This window comes from Scyliorhinus torazame, chromosome X (assembly GCF_047496885.1).
Source record: "Scyliorhinus torazame isolate Kashiwa2021f chromosome X, sScyTor2.1, whole genome shotgun sequence".
In the NCBI taxonomy this organism is placed as follows: Eukaryota; Metazoa; Chordata; class Chondrichthyes; order Carcharhiniformes; family Scyliorhinidae; genus Scyliorhinus; species Scyliorhinus torazame.
Window position 1 is genome coordinate 27,096,898 of NC_092738.1, and position 19,899 is coordinate 27,116,796.

At 49.8% G+C, this 19,899-nt stretch overlaps 1 protein-coding gene across 3 annotated transcripts in view; it reads right to left on the minus strand.

The window, feature by feature from the left end:
• Positions 1–19,899, minus strand: part of LOC140405436 (tensin-2-like) — a 377,445-nt gene that overhangs the window by 110,746 nt on the left and 246,800 nt on the right. For all 3 annotated transcript variants that reach the window (XM_072493844.1, XM_072493845.1, XM_072493847.1), the window contains exons 10-11: positions 17,851–17,915; positions 4,639–4,722 (exon numbers count right to left, since the gene is read on the minus strand). In XM_072493844.1, coding sequence (XP_072349945.1) covers positions 4,639–4,722; positions 17,851–17,915 — 149 coding nt within the window. The remainder of the gene's footprint in view (positions 1–4,638; positions 4,723–17,850; positions 17,916–19,899) is intronic.

The following is a 19,899-nucleotide window of genomic DNA, read 5'->3' on the forward strand; positions in this document are numbered from 1 at the left end:
CCAAATCCTGCGGCCTATTTTCGAACTTGCGCCAAATCCTGCGGCCGATTTATGAACATGCAACAAATCCTGCGGCCTGTTTACGAACATGCACCAAATCCTGCGGCCTATTTACGAACATGCAACAAATCCTGTGGCCTATTTACGAACATGCACCAAATCCTGCTGCCTATTTACGAACATGCACCAAATCCTGCAGCCTATTTACAAACATGCACCAAATCCTGCAGCCTATTTACAAACATGCACCAAATCCTGCGGCCTATTTACGAACATGGGGGATTTTAATCTACATGTCGATTGGTTTAACCAGGTCGGTCAAGGCAGCCTTGAGGAGGAGTTTATAGAATGTATCCACGATAGTTTCCTAGAACAGTATGTAATGGAACCTACGAGGGAACAACCGGTCCTAGATCTGGTCCTGTGTAATGAGACAGGATTGATTCAGGATCTCATAGTTAGGGATCCTCTCGGAAGGAGCGATCACAATATGGTGGAATTTAAAATACAGATGGAGGGTGAGAAGGTAAAATCAAGCACTAGAGTTTTGTGCTTAAACAAAGGAGATTACAATGGGATGAGAGAAGAACTAGCTAAAGTAGACTGGGAGCAAATACTTTATAGTGAAACAGTTGAGAAACAGTGGAGAACCTTCCAAGTGATTTTTCACAGTGCTCAGCAAAGGTTTATACCAACAAAAAGGAAGGACGGTAAAAAGAGGGAAAATCGACCGTGGATATCTAAGGAAATAAGGGAGAGTATCAAATTGAAGGAAAAAACATACAAAGTAGCAAAGATCAGTGGGAGACTAGAGGACTGGGAAATCTTTGGGGGCAACAGAAAGCTACTAAAAAAGCTATAAAGAAGAGTAAGATAGATTATGAGAGTAAACTTGCTCAGAATATAAAAACAGATAGTAAAAGTTTCTACAAATACATAAAACAAAAAAGAGTGGCTAAGGTAAATATTGGTCCTTTAGAGGATGAGAAGGGAGATTTAGTAATGGGAGATGAGGAAATGGCTGAGGAACTGAACAGGTTTTTTGGGTCGGTTTTCACAGTGGAAGACACAAATAACATGCCAGTGACTGATGGAAATGAGGCTATGACAGGTGAGGACCTTGAGAGGATTGTTATCACCAAGGAGTTGGTGATGGGCAAGCTAATGGGGCTAAAGGTAGACAAGTCTCCTGGACCTGATGGAATGCATCCCAGAGTGCTAAAAGAGATGGCTAGGGAAATTGCAAATGCACTAGTGATAATTTACCAAAATTCACTAGACTCCGGGGTGGTCCCGGCGGATTGGAAATTAGCAAACGTGACACCACTGTTTAAAAAAGGAGGTAGGCAGAAAGCGGGTAATTATAGGCCAGTGAGCTTAACTTCGGTAGTAGGGAAGATGCTGGAATCTATCATCAAGGAAGAAATAGCGAGGCATCTGGATGGAAATTGTCCCATTGGACAGACGCAGCATGGGTTCATAAAGGGCAGGTCGTGCCTAACTAATTTAGTGGAATTGTTTGAGGACATTAACATTGCGGTAGATAACGGGGAGCCAATGGATGTGGTATATCTGGATTTCCAGAAAGCCTTTGACAAGGTGCCACACAAAAGGTTGTTGCATAAGATAAAGATGCATGGCATTAAGGGGAAGGTAGTAGCATGGATAGAGGATTGGTTAATTAATAGAAAGCAAAGAGTGAGGATTAATGGGTGTTTCTCTGGTTGGCAATCAGTAGCTAGTGGTGTCCCTCAGGGATCAGTGTTGGGCCCACAACTGTTCACAATTTACATAGATGATTTGGAGTTGGGGACCAAGGGCAATGTGTCCAAGTTTGCAGACGACACTAAGATAAGTGGTAAAGCAAAAAGTGCAGAGGATACTGGAAGTCTGCAGAGGGATTTGGATAGGCTAAGTGAATGGGCTAGGGTCTGGCAGATGGAATACAATGTTGACAAATGTGAGGTTATCCATTTTGGTAGGAATAACAGCAAAAGGGGTTATTATTTAAATGATAAAATATTAAAACATGCTGCTGTGCAGAGAGACCTGGGTGTGCTAGTGCATGAGTCGCAAAAAGTTGGTTTTCAGGTGCAACAGGTGATTAAGAAGGCAAATGGAATTTTGTCCTTCATTGCTAGAGGGATGGAGTTTAAGACTAGGGAGGTTCTGCTGCAATTGTATAAGGAGTTAGTGAGGCCACACCTGGAGTATTGTGTTCAGTTTTGGTCTCCTTACTTGAGAAAGGACGTACTGGCACTGGAGGGTGTGCAGAGGAGATTCACTAGGTTAATCCCAGAGGTGAAGGGGTTGGATTACGAGGAGAGGTTGAGTAGACTGGGACTGTACTCGTTGGAATTTAGAAGGATGAGGGGGGATCTTATAGAAACATATAAGATTATGAAGGGAATAGATAGGATAGATGCGGGCAGGTTGTTTCCACTGGCGGGTGAAAGCAGAACTAGGGGGCATAGCCTCAAAATAAGGGGAAGTAGATTTAGGACTGAGTTTAGGAGGGACTTCTTCACCCAAAGGGTTGTGAATCTATGGAATTCCTTGCCCAGTGAAGCAGTAGAGGCTCATTCATTAAACGTTTTTAAGATAAAGATAGATAGTTTTTTGAAGAATAAAGGGATTAAGGGTTATGGTGTTCGGGCCGGAAAGTGGAGCTGAGTCCACAAAAGATCAGCCATGATCTCATTGAATGGTGGAGCAGGCTCGAGGGGCCAGATGGCCTACTCCTGCTCCTAGTTCTTATGTTCTTATGCACCAAATCCTGCGGCCTATTTACAAACATGCACTAAATCCTGCGGCCTATTTACGAACATGCACCAAATCCTGCAGCCTATTTACAAACATGCACCAAATCCTGCGGCCTATTTACGAACATGCACCAAATCCTGCGGCCTATTGACAAACATGCACCAAATCCTGCGGCCTATTGACAAACATGCACCAAATCCTGCGGCCTATTTACGAACATGCACCAAATCCTGCGGCCTATTTTCGAACTTGCACCAAATCCTGCTCCTGTATCACCCACTGGCCTAGACTGTCTCCAGGTTTGTCAATGCCCTAATTTCAAATTCTCATCCTATCCTTGTTTTTAAATCTCTCCAAGGCCTACCCACACTGCCACCCCCCCCCCCCCCCCCCCCCCCCCCCCCCACAATCTCTGTCATCTCCTTCCGCCCCCAGATATCCACACTCCTCTATTTATGGCCTCTTGTGCATCCCCAATTTTAATCGCTCCACCATTGGCGGCCATGCCTTCAGCTGCCTTAACCCTAAGCTCTGGGAATTCCCTCCTAAACCTCTCCACCCCTCTATCTCATTCTCGTCCTTTAAAACACTGAAAAGCTATCTCTTTGAACAAACTATTGGTCATCTGATCGAATACCTCCTTACGTGCATCAGTTTTGTTTCATTTTTATCTTTCCCGGGACATGGGAATTACTGACAAGGCAAACATTTGTTGCCCATCTCTAATTATCTTTGAACAGAGTGGCTTGCGAGGGCATTTCAGGGCAATTAAGAGTTAGGCACAGTGCTGTGGGTCTGGAGTCACATGTAGTCCAGACTTGGTTAAGTGGCAGATTTCCTTCCCTGAAGACCATTAGTGAACCAGATGGGCTTTTACAGCAATCGATGATAGTTTCCTATTCCGCATTTGTTAACTGAATTTAAATTCCACCAGCTGCCATGGTGGGATATGAGCCCATGTCCCCAAAGCATGAGCCTGGGCCTCTGGATTACTGGTCCAATGATACATTTTTAAAAAAATTTAGAGTACCCAATTCATTTTTTCCAATGAAGGGGCAATTTAGCGTGGCCAATCCACCTACCCTGCACATCTTTGGGTTGTGGGGGTGAGACTCACGCAGACACGGGGAGAATGTGCAAACTCCACACGGACAGTGACCCAGAGCCGGGATCGAACCTGGGTCCTCGACGCCGTGATGCTGCAGTGCTAACCCACTGCGCCACCGTGCTGCCCGTCTAGTCCAATGATATTATCACTCCACCATCGTCTCCCCAAGATAATGCTCCTGTCAAGCACCTTGCACAGCTCTAAATTGCTCGACTCCATTTGTTGACTTTGCTGCGCTCAGCGAACTCTCTGTTCAATCTGCTGCTCTGCCTCGATCATTTTGATAAGGTCCCCACAGGATACTGTGCTATTTGTGCTGATTAATTCTTGTCTCTGCTCCAGCAGTGACATCGCCGCTCCCTGGCTGAGCTCTATCTCGTGTTATTTGCCATCACTTCATTTCTCAAGACCAGTACGTTCCAGATTATCTCCGGGGGCACTTTTCCAGGTCGCTATGTTTTTCCAGAGGGACTGGAGGGAGTGAGAGTGGCAAATCATTGCCCATCTCAGAATGGGATCCCCCTGGCCTCCCCAAATCCAGGTTAATTTTGGTGGGGCTGAATTTCAGCACCCTTATCGCCATGCCAACTGAGATCCGCTCCAGGAGCACAGTCTCTCAGTTGCCAGCAGTGTTCCGAATCCTGACCTGTAGCGTAAATCTGACAGATTCGGAGGAATCAAACCACTTTTTTGCAGGATCCTTTCAGATAGAGCAGGAATATCTCTTGGGGTCCGAACCCTTCAGCGGAAGATGAGGCCTCTCTCACCTGGTCTGTGATGGCTGGATCGCAGGAGCCACTTTGTCCTCACAGAATTTCCTCATGGCAAGAGTGCTGAGAGCCTGGTCAGCCCTATGTTAGCAAAACATAAAAAAACAATTAATGCCGTAATCCTGCAGAAGGCCGTGGGCTCAAGCCCCCTACTTGAACACAGAATCTAGAGCTGCACTCCAGTTCACTGCAGACGGGGTGCTGCATTGCCCGAGCTGCTGCCTTTGGGATGAGGCATTAAGTCCTATCTTCCTGTTTAGATGCAGCGATAGGTTCAAAAAAGAACGCTTTGTGGGCTGGTCGGACCAATGGTTAAAACTCAAAAAACATCATGAAAAAAAACAGATTAACAATCATTCACATAAGTACATGAGATAAGGAACTGTACACCCCCTCAAGCCTGCTCCACATACCGTGGCTGATCATCTATTTATAGATATAGAATTTACAGTGCACAGAGGCCATTCGGCCCATCGAGACTGCACCAGCTCTTGGAAAGAGCACCTTACCCAAGCCCACACCTCCACCCTATCCCCATAACCCAGTAACCCCACCCAAACCAACACTAAGGGCAATTTTTGGACACTGAGGGCAATTTATCATGGCCAATCCACCTAACCTGCATGTCTTTGGACGGTGGGAGGAAACCGGAGCACCCGGAGGAAACCCACGCAGACACGGGGAGAACGTGCAGACTCCGCACAGACAGTGACCCAAGCCGGGAATCAAACCCGGGACCCTGGAGCTGAGAAGCAATTGTGCTAACCACTATGCTACCGTGCTGCCCCAAGCACCATCAACACCATCTTCCCATACTATCATCCCATATCCCCTTAGTATCCATTGCTCTATTGAATAAACTCAACAACTGAGCATGCACACACCTCTATGGTAGAGAATTCCAAAGATTCACCAGCCGTTGAGTGAAGAAATTTCTCCTCATCTCAATCAAAATGGCCGACCCCTTATCCAGAGACTGTGACCCCCGTGTTGTATATTCCCCAGCCAGGGGGGGAAACAATCTCTCAGTATCCACCCTGTCAAACCCCAGCCAGGGGAAACAATCTCTCAGTATCCACCCTGTCAAACCCCAGCCAGGGGGAAACAATCTCACAGTATCCACCCTGTCAAACCCCAGCCAGGGGGAAACAATCTCTCAGTATCCACCCTGTCAAACCCCAGCCAGGGGGAAACAATCTCTCAGTATCCACCCTGTCAAACCCCAACCAGGTGCAAACAATCTCTCAGTATCCACCCTGTCAAACCCCAGCCAGGGGGAAACAATCTCTCAGTATCCACCCTGTCAAACCCCAGCCAGTGGGAAACAATCTCTCAGTATCCACCCTGTCAAACCCCAGCCAGGGGGAAACAATCTCTCAGTATCCACCCTGTCAAACCCCAGCCAGGGGGAAACAATCTCTCAGTATCCACCCTGTCAAACCCCAGCCAGGGGGAAACAATCTCTCAGTATCCACCCTGTCAAACCCCAGCCAGGGGGAAACAATCTCTCAGTATCCACCCTGTCAAACCCCAGCCAGGGGGAAACAATATCTCAGTATCCACCCTGTCAAACCCCAACCAGGTGCAAACAATCTCTCAGTATCCACCCTGTCAAACCCCAGCCAGGGGGAAACAATCTCTCAGTATCCACCCTGTCAAACCCCAGCCAGGGGGAAACAATCTCTCAGTATCCACCCTGTCAAACCCCAGCCAGGGGGAAACAATCTCTCAGTATCCACCCTGTCAAACCCCAGCCAGGGGGAAACAATCTCTCAGTATCCACCCTGTCAAACCCCAACCAGGGGGAAACAATATCTCAGTATGCACCCTGTCAAACCCCAGCCAGGGGGAAACAATCTCTCCGTATCCACCCTGTCAAACCCCAGCCAGGGGGAAATAATCTCTCAGTATCCACCCTGTCAAACCCAGCCAGGGGGAAACAATCTCTCCGTATCCACCCTGTCAAACCCCAGCCAGGGGGAAACAATCTCTCAGTATCCACCCTGTCAAACCCCAGCCAGGGGGAAACAATCTCTCAGTATCCACCCTGTCAAACCCCAGCCAGGGGGAAACAATCTCTCAGTATCCACCCTGTCAAACCACAGCCAGGGGGAAACAATCTCTCAGTATCCACCCTGTCAAACCCCAGCCAGGGGGAAACAATCTCTCAGTATCCACCCTGTCAAACCCCAGCCAGGGAGAAACAATCTCTCAGTATCCACCCTGTCAAACACCAGCCAGGGGGAAACAATCTCTCAGTATCCACCCTGTCAAACCCCAACCAGGGGAAAACAATCTCTCTGTATCCACCCTGTCAAACCCCAGTCAGGGGGAAACAATCTCTCAGTATCCACCCTGTCAAACCCCAGTCAGGGGGAAACAATCTCTCCGTATCCACCCTGTCAAACCCCAGCCAGGGGGAAACAATCTCTCAGTATCCACCCTGTCAAACCCCAGCCAGGGGGAAACAATCTCTCAGTATCCACCCTGTCAAACCCCAGCCAGGGGGAAACAATCTCTCAGTATCCACCCTGTCAAACACCAGCCAGGGGGAAATAATCTCTCAGTATCCACCCTGTCAAACCCCAGCCAGGGGGAAATAATCTCTCAGTATCCACCCTGTCAAACCGCAGCCTGGGAGAAAAAAATCTCTTGAGTATCCACCCTGTCAAACCCCAGCCAGGGGGAAACAATTTCTCAGTACACACCCTGTCAAACCCCAGCCAGGGGGAAACAATCTCTCAGTATCCACCCTGTAAAACCCCAGGCAGGGGGAAACAATCTCACAGTATCCACCCTGTCAAACCCCAGCCAGGGGGAAACAATCTCTCAGTATCCACCCTGTCAAACTCCAGCCAGGGGGAAACAATCTCTCAGTATCCACCCTGTCAAACCCCAGCTAGGGGGAAACAATCTCTCAGTATCCACCCTGTCAAACCCCAGCCAGGGGAAACAATCCCTCAGTATCCACCCTGTCAAACCCTAGCCAGGGGGAAACAATCTCTCAGTATCCACCCTGTCAAACCCCAGCCAGAGGGAAACAATCTCTCAGTATCCATCCTGTCAAACACCAGCCATGGAGAAATAATCTCTCCGTAGCCACCCTGTCAAACCCCAGCCAGGGAGAAACAATCTCTCAGTATCCACCCTGTCAAACCCCAGCCAGGGGGAAACAATCTCTCAGTATCCACCCTGTCAAACCCCAGCAGGGGGAAACAATCTCTCAGTATCCACCCTGTCAATCCCCAGCCAGGGGAAACAATCTCTCAGTATCCACCCTGTCAAACCCCAGCCAGGGGGAAATAATCTCTCCGTAACCACCCTGTCAAACCCCAGCCAGGGGGAAACAATCTCTCAGTATCCACCCTGTCAAACCCCAGCCAGGGGAAAACAATCTCTCAGTATCCACCCTGTCAAACCCCAGCCAGGGGGAAACAATCTCTCAGTATCCACCCTGTCAAACCCCAGCCAGGGGAAACAATCTCACATTATCCACCCTGTCAAACCCCATCCAGGGGGAAACAATCTCTCAGTATCCACCTTGTCAAACCCCAGCCAGGGGGAAACAATCTCTCAGTGTCCACCCTGTCAAACCCCAGCCAGGGGGAAACAATCTCTCAGTATCCACCCTGTAAAACCCCAGCCAGGGAAAAACAATCGCTCAGTATCCACCCTGTCAAACCCCAGCCAGGGGAAACAATCTCTCAGTATCCACCCTGTCAAACCCCAGCCAGGTGGAAACAATCTCTCCGTATCCACCCTGTCAAACCCCAGCCAGGGGGAAACAATCTCTCAGTATCCACCCTGTCAAACCCCAGCCAGGGAGAAATAATCTCTCCGTAACCACCCTGTCAAACCACAGCCAGGGGAAACAATCTCACATTATCCACCCTGTCAAACCCCAGCCAGTGGGAAACAATCTCTCAGTATCCACCCTGTCAAACCCCAGCCAGGGGGAAACAATCTCTCAGTATCCACCCTGTCAAACCCCAGCCAGGGGGAAAAAATCTCTCAGTATGCAGCCTGTCAAACCCCAGCCAGGGGGAAACAATCTCTCAGTAACCACCCTGTCAAACCCCAGCCAGGAGGAAACAATCTCTCAGTATCCACCCTGTCAAACCACTGCCAGGGGGAGACAATCTCTCAGTATCCACCCTGTCAAACCCCAGCCAGGGGAAAACAATCTTGCAGTATCCACCCTGTCAAACCCCAGCCAGGGGGAAACAATCTCTCAGTATCCACCCTGTCAAACCCCAGGCAGGGGGAAACAATCTCTCAGTATCCACCCTGTCAAACCCCAGCCAGCGAAAACAATCTCTCACTCTCCACCCTGTCAAACCCCAGCCAGGTGGAAACAATCTCTCAGTATCCACCCTGTCAAACCCCAGCCAGGGGGAAACAACCTCACATTATCCACCCTGTCAAACCCCAGCCAGGGGGATACAATCTCTCAGTATCCACCCTGTCAAACCCCAGGCAGCGGGAAACAATCTCTCAGTATCCACCCTGTCAAACCCCAGCCAGGGGGAAACAATCTCTCAGTGTCCATCCTGTCAAACCCCAGCCAGGGGGAAACAATCTCTCAGTATCCACCCAGTCAAACCCCAGCCAGGGGGAAACAATCTCTCTGTAACCACTCGGTCAAACCCCAGCCAGGGGGAGACAATCTCTCAGTAACCACTCTGTCAAACCCCAGCCAAGGGGAAACAATCTCTCAGTATTCACCCTGTCAAACCCCAGCCAGGGGGAAACAATCTCTCAGTATCCACCCTGTCAAACCCCAGCCAGGGGAAACAATCTTTCAGTATCCACCCTGTCAAACCCCAGCCAGAGGGAAACAATCTCTCAGTATCCACCCTGTCAAACCCCAGCCAGGGGGAAACAATCTCTCAGTATCCACCCTGTCAAACCCCAGCCAGGGGGAAACAATCCCTCAGTATCCACCCTGTCAAACCCCAGCCAGGGGGAAACAATCTAACCACCCTGTCAAACCCCAGCCAGGGGGAAACAATCTCTCAGTATCCACCCTGTCAAACCCCACCCAGGGGGAAACAATCTCTCAGTATCCATCCTGTCAAACCCCAGCCAGAGGGAAACAATCTCTCAGTATCCACCCGGTCAAACCCCAGCCAGGGGGAAACAATCTCTCAGTATCCACCCTGTCAAACCCCAGCCAGGGGGAAACAATCCCTCAGTATCCATCCTGTCAAACCCCAGCCAGGGGGAAACAATCTAACCACCCTGTCAAACCCCAGCCAGGGGGAGACAATCTCTCAGTATCCACCCTGTCAAACCCTAGCCAGGGGAAACAATCTCTCAGCATCCACTCTGTCAAACCCCAGCCAGGGGGAAACGATCTCTCAGTATCCATCCTGTCAAACCCCAGCCAGGAGGAGACAATCTCTCAGTATAAGAACATAAGAACTAGGAACAGGAGTAGGCCATCTGGCCCCTCGAGCCTGCTCCGCCATTTAATGAGATCATGGCTGATCTTTGTGGACTCAGCTCCACTCTCCGGCCCGTACACCATATCCCCGAATCCCTTTATTCTTTAGAAAGGCATCTATCTTTTTCTTAAAAACATTTAAAGAAGGAGCCTCAACTGCTTCACTGGGCAAGGAATTCCAGAGATTCACAACCCTTTGGTTGAAGATGTTCCTCCTACACTCCATCCTAAATCTACCTCCCCTTATTTTGAGGCTTCTGCTTTCTCCGACCAGTGGAAACAACCTGCGCGCATCTATCCTATCTATTCCCTTCATAATTTTATATGTCTCAATAAGTTCCCCCCGCATCCTTCTAAACTCCAATGAGTACAGTCCCACTCTACTCAACCTCTCGTCATAATCTAATCCCCTCAACTCTGGGATCAACCTAGTGAATTTCCTCTGCACTCCCTCCAGTGCCAATATGTCCTTTCTCAGGTAAGGAGACCAAAACTGAACACAATACTCCAGATGCGGCCTCACCAACACCCTATACAATTGCAGCATAACCTCCCTAGTCTTGAACTCCATCCCTCTAGCAATGAAAGACAAAACCCGATTAGCCTTCTTAATCACCTGTTGCACCTGCACACCAACTTTTTGCGACTCGTGCACCAGCACACCCAGGTCCCTCTGCACAGCAGCATGTTTTAACATCTTACCGTTTAAATAATAATCCATTCTGCTGTTATTCCCCCCAAAATGGATAGCCTCACATTTGGCAACATTGAATTCCATCTGCCAGACCCTAGCCCATTCACCTAACCTATCCAAATCCTTCTGCAGACTTCCGGTATCCTCTGCCCTTTTTGCTTTACCACTCATCTTAGTGTCGTCTGCAAACTTTGACACATTGCACTTGGTCCCCAACTCTAAATCGTCTATGTAAATTGTGAACAACTGCGGGCTCAACACTGATCCTTGAGGGACCCCACTAGTTACAGGTTGCCAACCAGAGAAACACCCACTTATCCCCACTCTCTGCTTTCTGTTAGTTAACCAATCCTCTACCCATGCTACCACTTTACCCTCAATGCCATGCATCTTTAGTTTATGCAGCAACCTTTTGTGTGGCACCTTGTCAAAAGCTTTCTGGAAATCCAGATATACCACATCCATTGGCTCCCTGTTATGTACTGCACTGGTAACGTCCTCAAAAAATTCTACCAAATTAGTCAGACACGACCTACCCTTTGTGAACCCATGCTGCGTCTGCCCAATGGGACAATTTCCCTCCAGGTGCCCCGCTATTTCCTCCTTAATGATAAATTCCAGCATTTTCCCTACAACCAAAGTTAAGCTTACCGGCCTATAATTACCCACTTTCTGCCAACCTCCTTTTTTAAACAGTGGTGTCACGTTTGCTACTTTCCAATCCTCTGGGACCACCCCAGAGTCTAGTGAATTTTGATAAATTATCACTCGTGCGTTTACAATTTCCCTAGCCATCTCTTTTAACACTCTGGGATGCATCCCATCAGGGCCAGCAGACTTGTCTACCTTTAGCCCTATTAGCTTGCCCAATACTGCCTCCTAAGTGATTACAATCATCTCAAGGTCCTCACCTATCATATCCTTATTTCCATCAGTCACTGGCATGTTATTTGTGTCCTCCACTGTGAAGACTGACCCAAAAAACCTGTTCAGCTCCTCAGCCATTTCCCCGTCTCCTATTATTAAATCTCCCTTCTCATCTTCCAAAGGACCAATATTTACCTTCGCCACTCTTTTTTGTCTTATATATTTGTAGAAGCTTTTACTATCTGCTTTTATGTTCTGAGCCAGTTTACTTTCATAGTCTACCTTACTCTTCTTTATGGCTTTTTTAGTAGCTTTCTGTTGTCCCCTAAAGACTTCCCAGTCCTCTAGTCACCCACTAATTTTTGCCACTTTGTATGTTTTTTCCTTCAATTTGATACTCTCCCTCACCTCCTTAGATATCCACGGTCGATTTTTCCCCTTTCTACCGTCTTTCTTTTTTGTCGGTATGAACCTTTTCTGAACATTGTGAAAGATCGCTCGGAAGGTTCTCCACTGTTCCTCAACTGCTTCACCATGAAGTCTTTGCTCCCAGTCTACCTTAGCTAGTTCTTCTCTCATCCCATTGTAATCGCCTTTGTTTAAGCACAAAACACTAGTGTTTGATTTTACCTTGTCATCTTCCAACTGTATTTTAAATTCCACCATATTGTGGTCGCTCCTTCCAAGAGGATCCCGAACTATGAGATCATTAATCAATCCTGCCTCATTACACAGGACCAGATCTAGGACCCTTGTTCCCTTGTAGGTTCCATTACATACTGTTCCAGGAAATTATCCCGGGCACATTCTATAAACTCCTCCTCAAGGCTGCCTTGACCAACCTGGTTAAACCAATCGATATGCAGATTAAAATCTCCCATGATAACCGCTGTACCATTTCTACACGCATCCGTTATTTCTTTGCTTATTGCCTGCCCTACCATCCTGTTACTATTTGGTGGCCTATAGACTACTCCTATCAGTGACCTTTTCGCCTTACTATTCCTGACTTCCACCCAAATTGATTCAACCTTGTCCTCCATAGCACCAATATCATCCCTTACTATTGCCCGGATGCCATCCTTAAACAACAAAGCTACACCACCGCCCTTACCGTCCATTCGATCCTTTCGGAAAATCTGATATCCACCCTGTCAAGCCCCAGCCAGGGGGAAACAATCTCTCAGTATCCACCCTGTCAAACCCCAGCCAGGGGGAACAATCTCTCAGTATCCACCCTGTCAAACCACAGCCAGGGGGAAACAATCTCTCAGTATCGACCCTGTCAAACCCCAGCCAGGGGGAAACAATCTCTCAGTATTCACCCTGTCAAACTCCAGCCAGGGGGAAACAATCTCTCAGTATCCACCCTGTCAAACCCCAGCCAGGGGGAAACAATCTCTCCGTATCCACCCTGTCAAACCCCATCCAGGGGGAAACAATCTCTCCGTATCCACCCTGTCAAACCCCAGCCAGGGGGAAAGAATCTCTCCGTATCCACCCTGTCAAACCCCAGCCAGAGGGAAACAATCTCTCAGTATCCACCCTGTCAAACCCCAGCCAGGGGGAAACAATCTCTCAGTATCCACCCTGTCAAACCCCAGCCAGGGGAAACAATCTCTCAGTATCCACCCTGTCAAACCCCAGCCAGGGGGAAATAATCGCTCAGTATCCACCCTGTCAAACCCCAGCCAGAGGGAAACGATCTCTCAGTATCCACCCTGTCAAACCCCAGCCAGGGGGAAACAATCTCTCAGTATCCACCCTGTCAAACCCCAGCCAGGGGGAAACAATCTCTCCGTATCCACCCTGTCAAACCCCAGCCAGCGGGAAACAATCTCTCAGTATCCACCCTGTCAAACCCCAGCCAGGAAGAAACAATCTCTCAGTATCCACCCTGTCAAACCCCAGCCAGGAGGAAACAATCTCTCAGTATCCACCCTGTCAAACCCCAGCCAGGGGGAAACAATCTCTCAGTGTCCACCCTGTCAAACCCCAGCCCGGGCGAAACAATCTCTCGGTATCCACCCTGTCAAACCCCAGTCAGGGGGAAACAATCTCTCAGTATCCACCCTGTCAAACCCCAGCCAGGAGGAAACAATCTCTCAGTATCCACCCTGTCAAACCCCAGCCAGGGGGAAACAATCTTTCAGTATCCATCCTGTCAAACCCCAGCCAGGAGGAAACAATCTGTCAGCATCTACCCTGTCAAACCCCAGCCAGGGGGAAACAATCTCTCAGCATCCACCCTGTCAAACCCCAGGCAGGAGGAAACAATCTCTCAGTATCCACCCTGTCAAACCCCAGGCAGGAGGAAACAATCTCTCAGTATCCACCCTGTCAAACCCCAGCCAGGGGGAAACAATCTCTCAGTATCCACCCTGTTAAATCCCAGCCAGGGGGAAACAATCTCTCAGTATCCACCCTGTCAAACCCCAGCCAGGGGGAAACAATCTCTCAGTATTCACCCTGTCAAACCCCAGCCAGGGGAAAACAATCTCTCAGTATCCACCCTGTCAAACCCCAGCCAGGGGGAAACAATCTCTCCGTATCCACCCTGTCAAACCCCTGCCAGGGGGAAACATTCTCTCAGTATCCACCCTGTCAAACCCCAGCCAGGGGAAAACAATCTCTCAGTATCCACCCTGTCAAACCCCAGCGAGGGGGAAACAATCTCTCAGTATCCACCCTGTCAAACCCCAGCCAGAGAGAAACAATCTCTCAGTATCCACCCTGTCAAACCCCAGCCAGGGGGAAACAATCTCTCTGTATCCCCCCTGTCAAACCCCAGCCAGGGGGAAACAATCTCTCAGTATCCACCCTGTCAAACCCCAGCCAGGGAGAAACAATCTCTCAGTATCCACCCTGTCAAACCCCAGCCAGGGGGAAACAATCTCTCCGTATCCACCCTGTCAAACCCCAGCCAGAGAGAAACAATCTCTCGGTATCCACCCTGTCAAACCCCAGCCAGGGGGAAACAATCTCTCAGTATCCCCCCTGTCAAACCCCAGCCAGGGGGAAACAATCTCTCAGTATCCACCCTGTCAAACCCCAGCCAGGGGAAACAATCTCTCAGTATCCACCCTGTCAAACCCCAGCCAGGGGGAAACAATCTCTCAGCATCCACCCTGTCAAACCCCAGCCAGGGGAAACAATCTCTCATTATCCACCCTGTCAAACCCCAGCCAGGAGGAAACAATCTCTCAGTATCTACCCTGTCAAACCCCAGCCAGGGGGAAACAATCTCTCAGTATCCACCCTGTCAAACCCCAGCCAGGGGAAACAATCTCTCATTATCCACCCTGTCAAACCCCAGCCAGGAGGAAACAATCTCTCAGTATCTACCCTGTCAAACCCCAGCCAGGGGGAAACAATCTCTCAGTATCCACCCTGTCAAACCCCAGCCCGGGGGAAACAATCTCTCCGTATCCAATCTGTCAAGCCCCAGGAAGGAGGAAACAATCTCTCAGTATCCACCCTGTCAAACCCCAGCCAGGGGAAAACAATCTCTCAGTATCCACCCTGTCAAACCCCAGCCAGGGGGAAACAATCTCTCAGTATCCACCCTGTCAAACCCCAGCCAGGGGAAACAATCTCTCCGTATCCACCCTGTCAAACCCCAGCCAGGGGGAAACAATCTCTCCGTATCCACCCTGTCAAACCCCAGCCAGGGGGAAACAATCTCTCCGTATCCACCCCGTCAAACCCCAGCCAGGGGAAAACAATCTCTCAGTATCCACCCTGTCAAACCCCAGCCAGGGGGAAACAATCTCTCAGTATCCACCCTGTCAAACCCCAGCCAGGGAGAAACAATCTCTCACTATCCACCCTGTCAAACCCCAGCCAGGGGGGAACAATCTCTCCGTATCCACCCTGTCCAACCCCAGCCAGTGGGAAACAATCTCCCAGTATCCACCCTGTCAAACCCCAGCCAGGGGGAAACAATCTCACAGTATCCACCCTGTCAAACCCCAGCCAGGGGGAAACAATCTCTCAGTATCCACCCTGTCAAACCCCAGCCAGGGGGAAACAATCTCTCAGTATCCACCCTGTCAAACCCCAGCCAGGGGGAAACAATCTCTCGGCATCCACCCTGTCAAACCCCAGCCAGGGGGAAACAATCTCTCAGTATCCACCCTGTCAATCCGCAGCCAGGGGAAAACAATCTCTCCGTATCCACCCTGTCAACCCCCAGGAAGGGGGAAACAATCTCTCAGTATCCACCCTGTCAAACCCCAGCCAGGAGGAGACAATCTCTCAGTATCCACCCTGTCAAACCCCAGCCAGGGGGAAACAATCTCTCAGTATCCACCCTGTCAAACCCCAGCCAGGGGGAAACAATCTCTCAGTATCCACCCTGTCAAACCCCAGCCAGGGGGAAACAATCTCTCCGTATCCACCCTGTCAAACCCCATCCAGGGGGAAACAATCTCTCAGCATCCACCCTGTCAAACCCCAGCCAGGGGGAAACAATCTCTCAGTATCCATCCAGTCAAACCCCAGCCAGGGGGAAACAATCTCTCAGTATCCACCCTGTCAAACCCCAGCCAGGGGGAAACAATCTCTCAGTATCCACCCTGTCAAACCCCAGCCAGGGGGAAACAATCTCTCAGTATCCACCCTGTCAAACCCCAGCCAGGGGGAAACAATCTCTCAGTATCCACCCTGTCAAACCCCAGCCAGGGGGAAACAATCTCTCAGTATCCACCCTGTCAAACCACAGCCAGGGGGAAACAATCTCTCAGTATCCACCCTGTCAAACCCCAGCCAGGGGGAAACAATCTCTCAGCATCCACCCTGTCAAACCCCAGCCAGGGGGAAACAATCTCTCAGTATCCACCCTGTCAAACCGCAGCCAGGGGAAAACAATCTCGCCGTATCCACCCTGTCAAACCCCAGGAAGGGGGAAACAATCTCTCAGTATCCACCCTGTCAAACCCCAGCCAGGAGGAGACAATCTCTCAGTATCCACCCTGTCAAACCCCAGCCAGGGGGAAACAATCTCTCCGTATCCACCCTGTCAAACCCCAGCCAGGGGGAAACAATCTCTCAGTATCCACCCTGTCAAACCCCAGCCAGGGGGCAACAATCTCTCTGTATCCACCCTGTCAAACCCCAGCCAGGGGGAAACAATCTCTCAGTATCCACCCTGTCAAACCCCAGCCAGGAGGAGACAATCTCTCAGTATCCACCCTGTCAAACCCCAGCCAGGGGGAAACAATCTCTCTGTATCCACCCTGTCAAACCCCAGCCAGGGGGAAACAATCTCTCAGTATCCACCCTGTCAAACCCCAGCCAGGGGGCAACAATCTCTCTGTATCCACCCTGTCAAACCCCAGCCAGGGGGAAACAATCTCTCTGTATCCACTCTGTCAAACCCCAGCCAGGGGGAAACAATCTCTCAGTATCCACCCTGTCAAACCCCAGCCAGGGGGAAACAATCTCTCAATATCCACCCTGTCAAACCCCAGCCAGGGGGAAACAATCTCACATTATCCACCCTGTCAAACCCCAGCCAGGGGGAGACAATCTCTCAGTATCCACCCTGTCAAACCCCAGCCAGGGGGAAACAATCTCTCAGTATCCACCCTGTCAAACCCCAGCCAGGGGGAAACAATCTCTCAGCATCCACCCTGTCAAACCCCTTCAGAATCTTGTATGAGATTGCCTCTCATTGTTCCAAACTCCAGGGAATATAGTCTGAGTCCACCCGTCCATCCTGGAGCAATCACCTCATCCCAAAAAGCAATCTCTGGAAACTTTGTTGCATTCCAGCTGAGGCAAGTATGTCACAGGAGCAGGATAGGCCATTCAGCCCTTTGATCCTGCTCTGCCATTCAATAACCGCCCACCCCTCCATAACCCTCAGCTCCCTCAGGGTGAGGAGACAAAACCTGCACACGCTTTCTGACTAGTTATGGATTCATATTGTGTGCAAGTTACATTTTAATAGGGTTGCCAACGCTCCAAGCTTGGTCTGGAGCCTCCAACAATTGAAGATCAATCTCCAGGACATTGCTGTGTGTGCGACCCAGGAGAAATAACATCAGTGCATCTGCAAGTGCTTCCCATCACCCCCTGGCAGGAGAAACCTCAGTAACCCAACCCTGTTCATTCAGGGACTGCATGGGCAGCTCTGGGCACCGCAGTCTCATTGGGTAGTTACAGAACCAGTGTTTCCCTACTCAAATTAAGTCCTTACCCTGCAGAGATCTTGCTGTAGTGCATGTACGCTGCAATGATCACACCTGTTCGACCTTTGTTGCCCTGTTGAGACACAAATGTGAAAAGGGCTGATGTTATATCAGGTCAATATCACTTAGAGAGATTCAAAATCATGAGCAAGAAACTGTTCCCATTGGCAGAAGGATCGAGAATCAGAGGGCACAGAGTTACGGTCACTTGCAAAAAGAAGCAATGGCGACATGAGGATAAATTCTCATGCAGCAAATGGTTAGGATCTGGAATAAACTGCCTGAGAGTGTGGTGGAGGCAGATTCAATCGGGGCTTTCAAAGGAAAATTGGATGATTATCTTTATTTTTATTCATTCATGGGATGTGGGACTCACTGGCTAGGCCAGCATTTAAAAAAAATAAATTTAGAGTACCCAATTCATTTTTTCCAAGTAAGGGGCAATTTAGCGTGGCCAATCCACCTACCCTGCACATCTTTGGGTTGTGGGGGTGACACCCACGCAAACACGGGGAGAATGTGCAAACTCCACACGGACAGTGACCCAGAGCCGGGATCGAACCTGGGGCCTCGGCGCGGTGAGGCAGCAGTGCTAACCACTGCGCCACCGTGCTGCCTGGCTAGGCCAGCATTGGTTGCCCATCTCTAATTGCCCTTGAACCGCCGCAGTCCACGTGATGCAGGTACACCCACAGTGCTGTTAGGGAGGGAGTTCCAGGATTTTGACCCAGCGACAGTGAAGGAACGGCCGATATATTTCCAAGTCAGGGTGGTGGGTGACTTGGAGGGGGACCTCCAGGCGGTGGTGTTCCCAGGTATCTGCTGCTCTTGTCCTTCTAGATGGCAGTGGCCGTGGGTTTGGAAGGTGCTGCCGAAGGAAACCTGGTGAGTTGCTGTCGATGGTACACACTATGATCACTGTGTCGGTGATGGAGGGAGTGAATGTTTGTGGATGGGTGGCCAATCAAGCGGGCTGCTTTGTCCTGGATGTTGTCGAGCTTCTCGAGTATTATTGGAGCTGCACTCATCCAGGCAAGTGGGGAGTATTCCATCACACTCCTGACTTGTGCCTTGTAGGTGGTGGACAGGCTTTGGGGGGTCAGGAGGTGAGTTACTCACCGCTGGATTCCCAGCCTCTGACCTGCTCTTGTCGCCATGGTATTTATATGGTGAGTCCAGTTCAGTTTCTGGTCAGTGGTAACCCCCAGAATGTTGATAGTGGGGGTTTCAGCGATGGTAATGCTATTGAATGTCAAGGGGCGATAGTTAGATTCTCTCTTGTTGGATATGGCCATTGCCTGGCACTTGTGTGGCGTGAATGTCACTTGCTACTTGTCAGCCCAAGCCTGGATATTGTCCAGGTCTTGCTGCCTATGGAACTGGACTGCTTCATTATCTGAGGAGTCGCGAATGGTGCTGAACATTGTGCAGTCATCAGCGAACATCCCCACTTCTGACCTTATGTTGGAAGGAAGGTCATTGATGAAGCAGCTGAAGATTGTTGGGCCTAGGACACACCCTGAGGAACTCCTGCAGTGATGTCCTGGAGCTGAAATGGTTAATCTCCAACAACCACAATCATCTTCCTTTGTGCCGGGTATGACTCCAACCAGCGGAGAGTTTTCCCCCTGATTCCCATTGACTCCAGTTTAGCTCGGGCTCCTTGATGCCACACTCGGTCAAATGCTGCCTTGATGTCAAGGGCAGTCACTCTCGCCTCACCTCTGGAGTTCAGCTCTTTTGTCCATGTTTGAACCAAGGCTGTAATGAGGTCAGGAGCTGAATGACCCTGGGCGGAACCAAAACTGAGCGTCCATGAGCAGGTTATTGCTGAGTAAGTGTCGCTTGATAGCACTGTTGATGATTCCTTGCATCAATTTACTGATGATCCAGAGAAGAGAATTGCAGGGCCACGTGGTAAGGGTGAGGGATTGGGACTTGGTGAGTTGCTCTTGCAGAGAGCCAGCGCAGGCATGATGGGCCGATTAGCCTCCTTCTGGGCTGGGCTGTAACAATGAATCTAGAGGTTCTTGGCCTTCTTGTGGCTCGACCGTGCA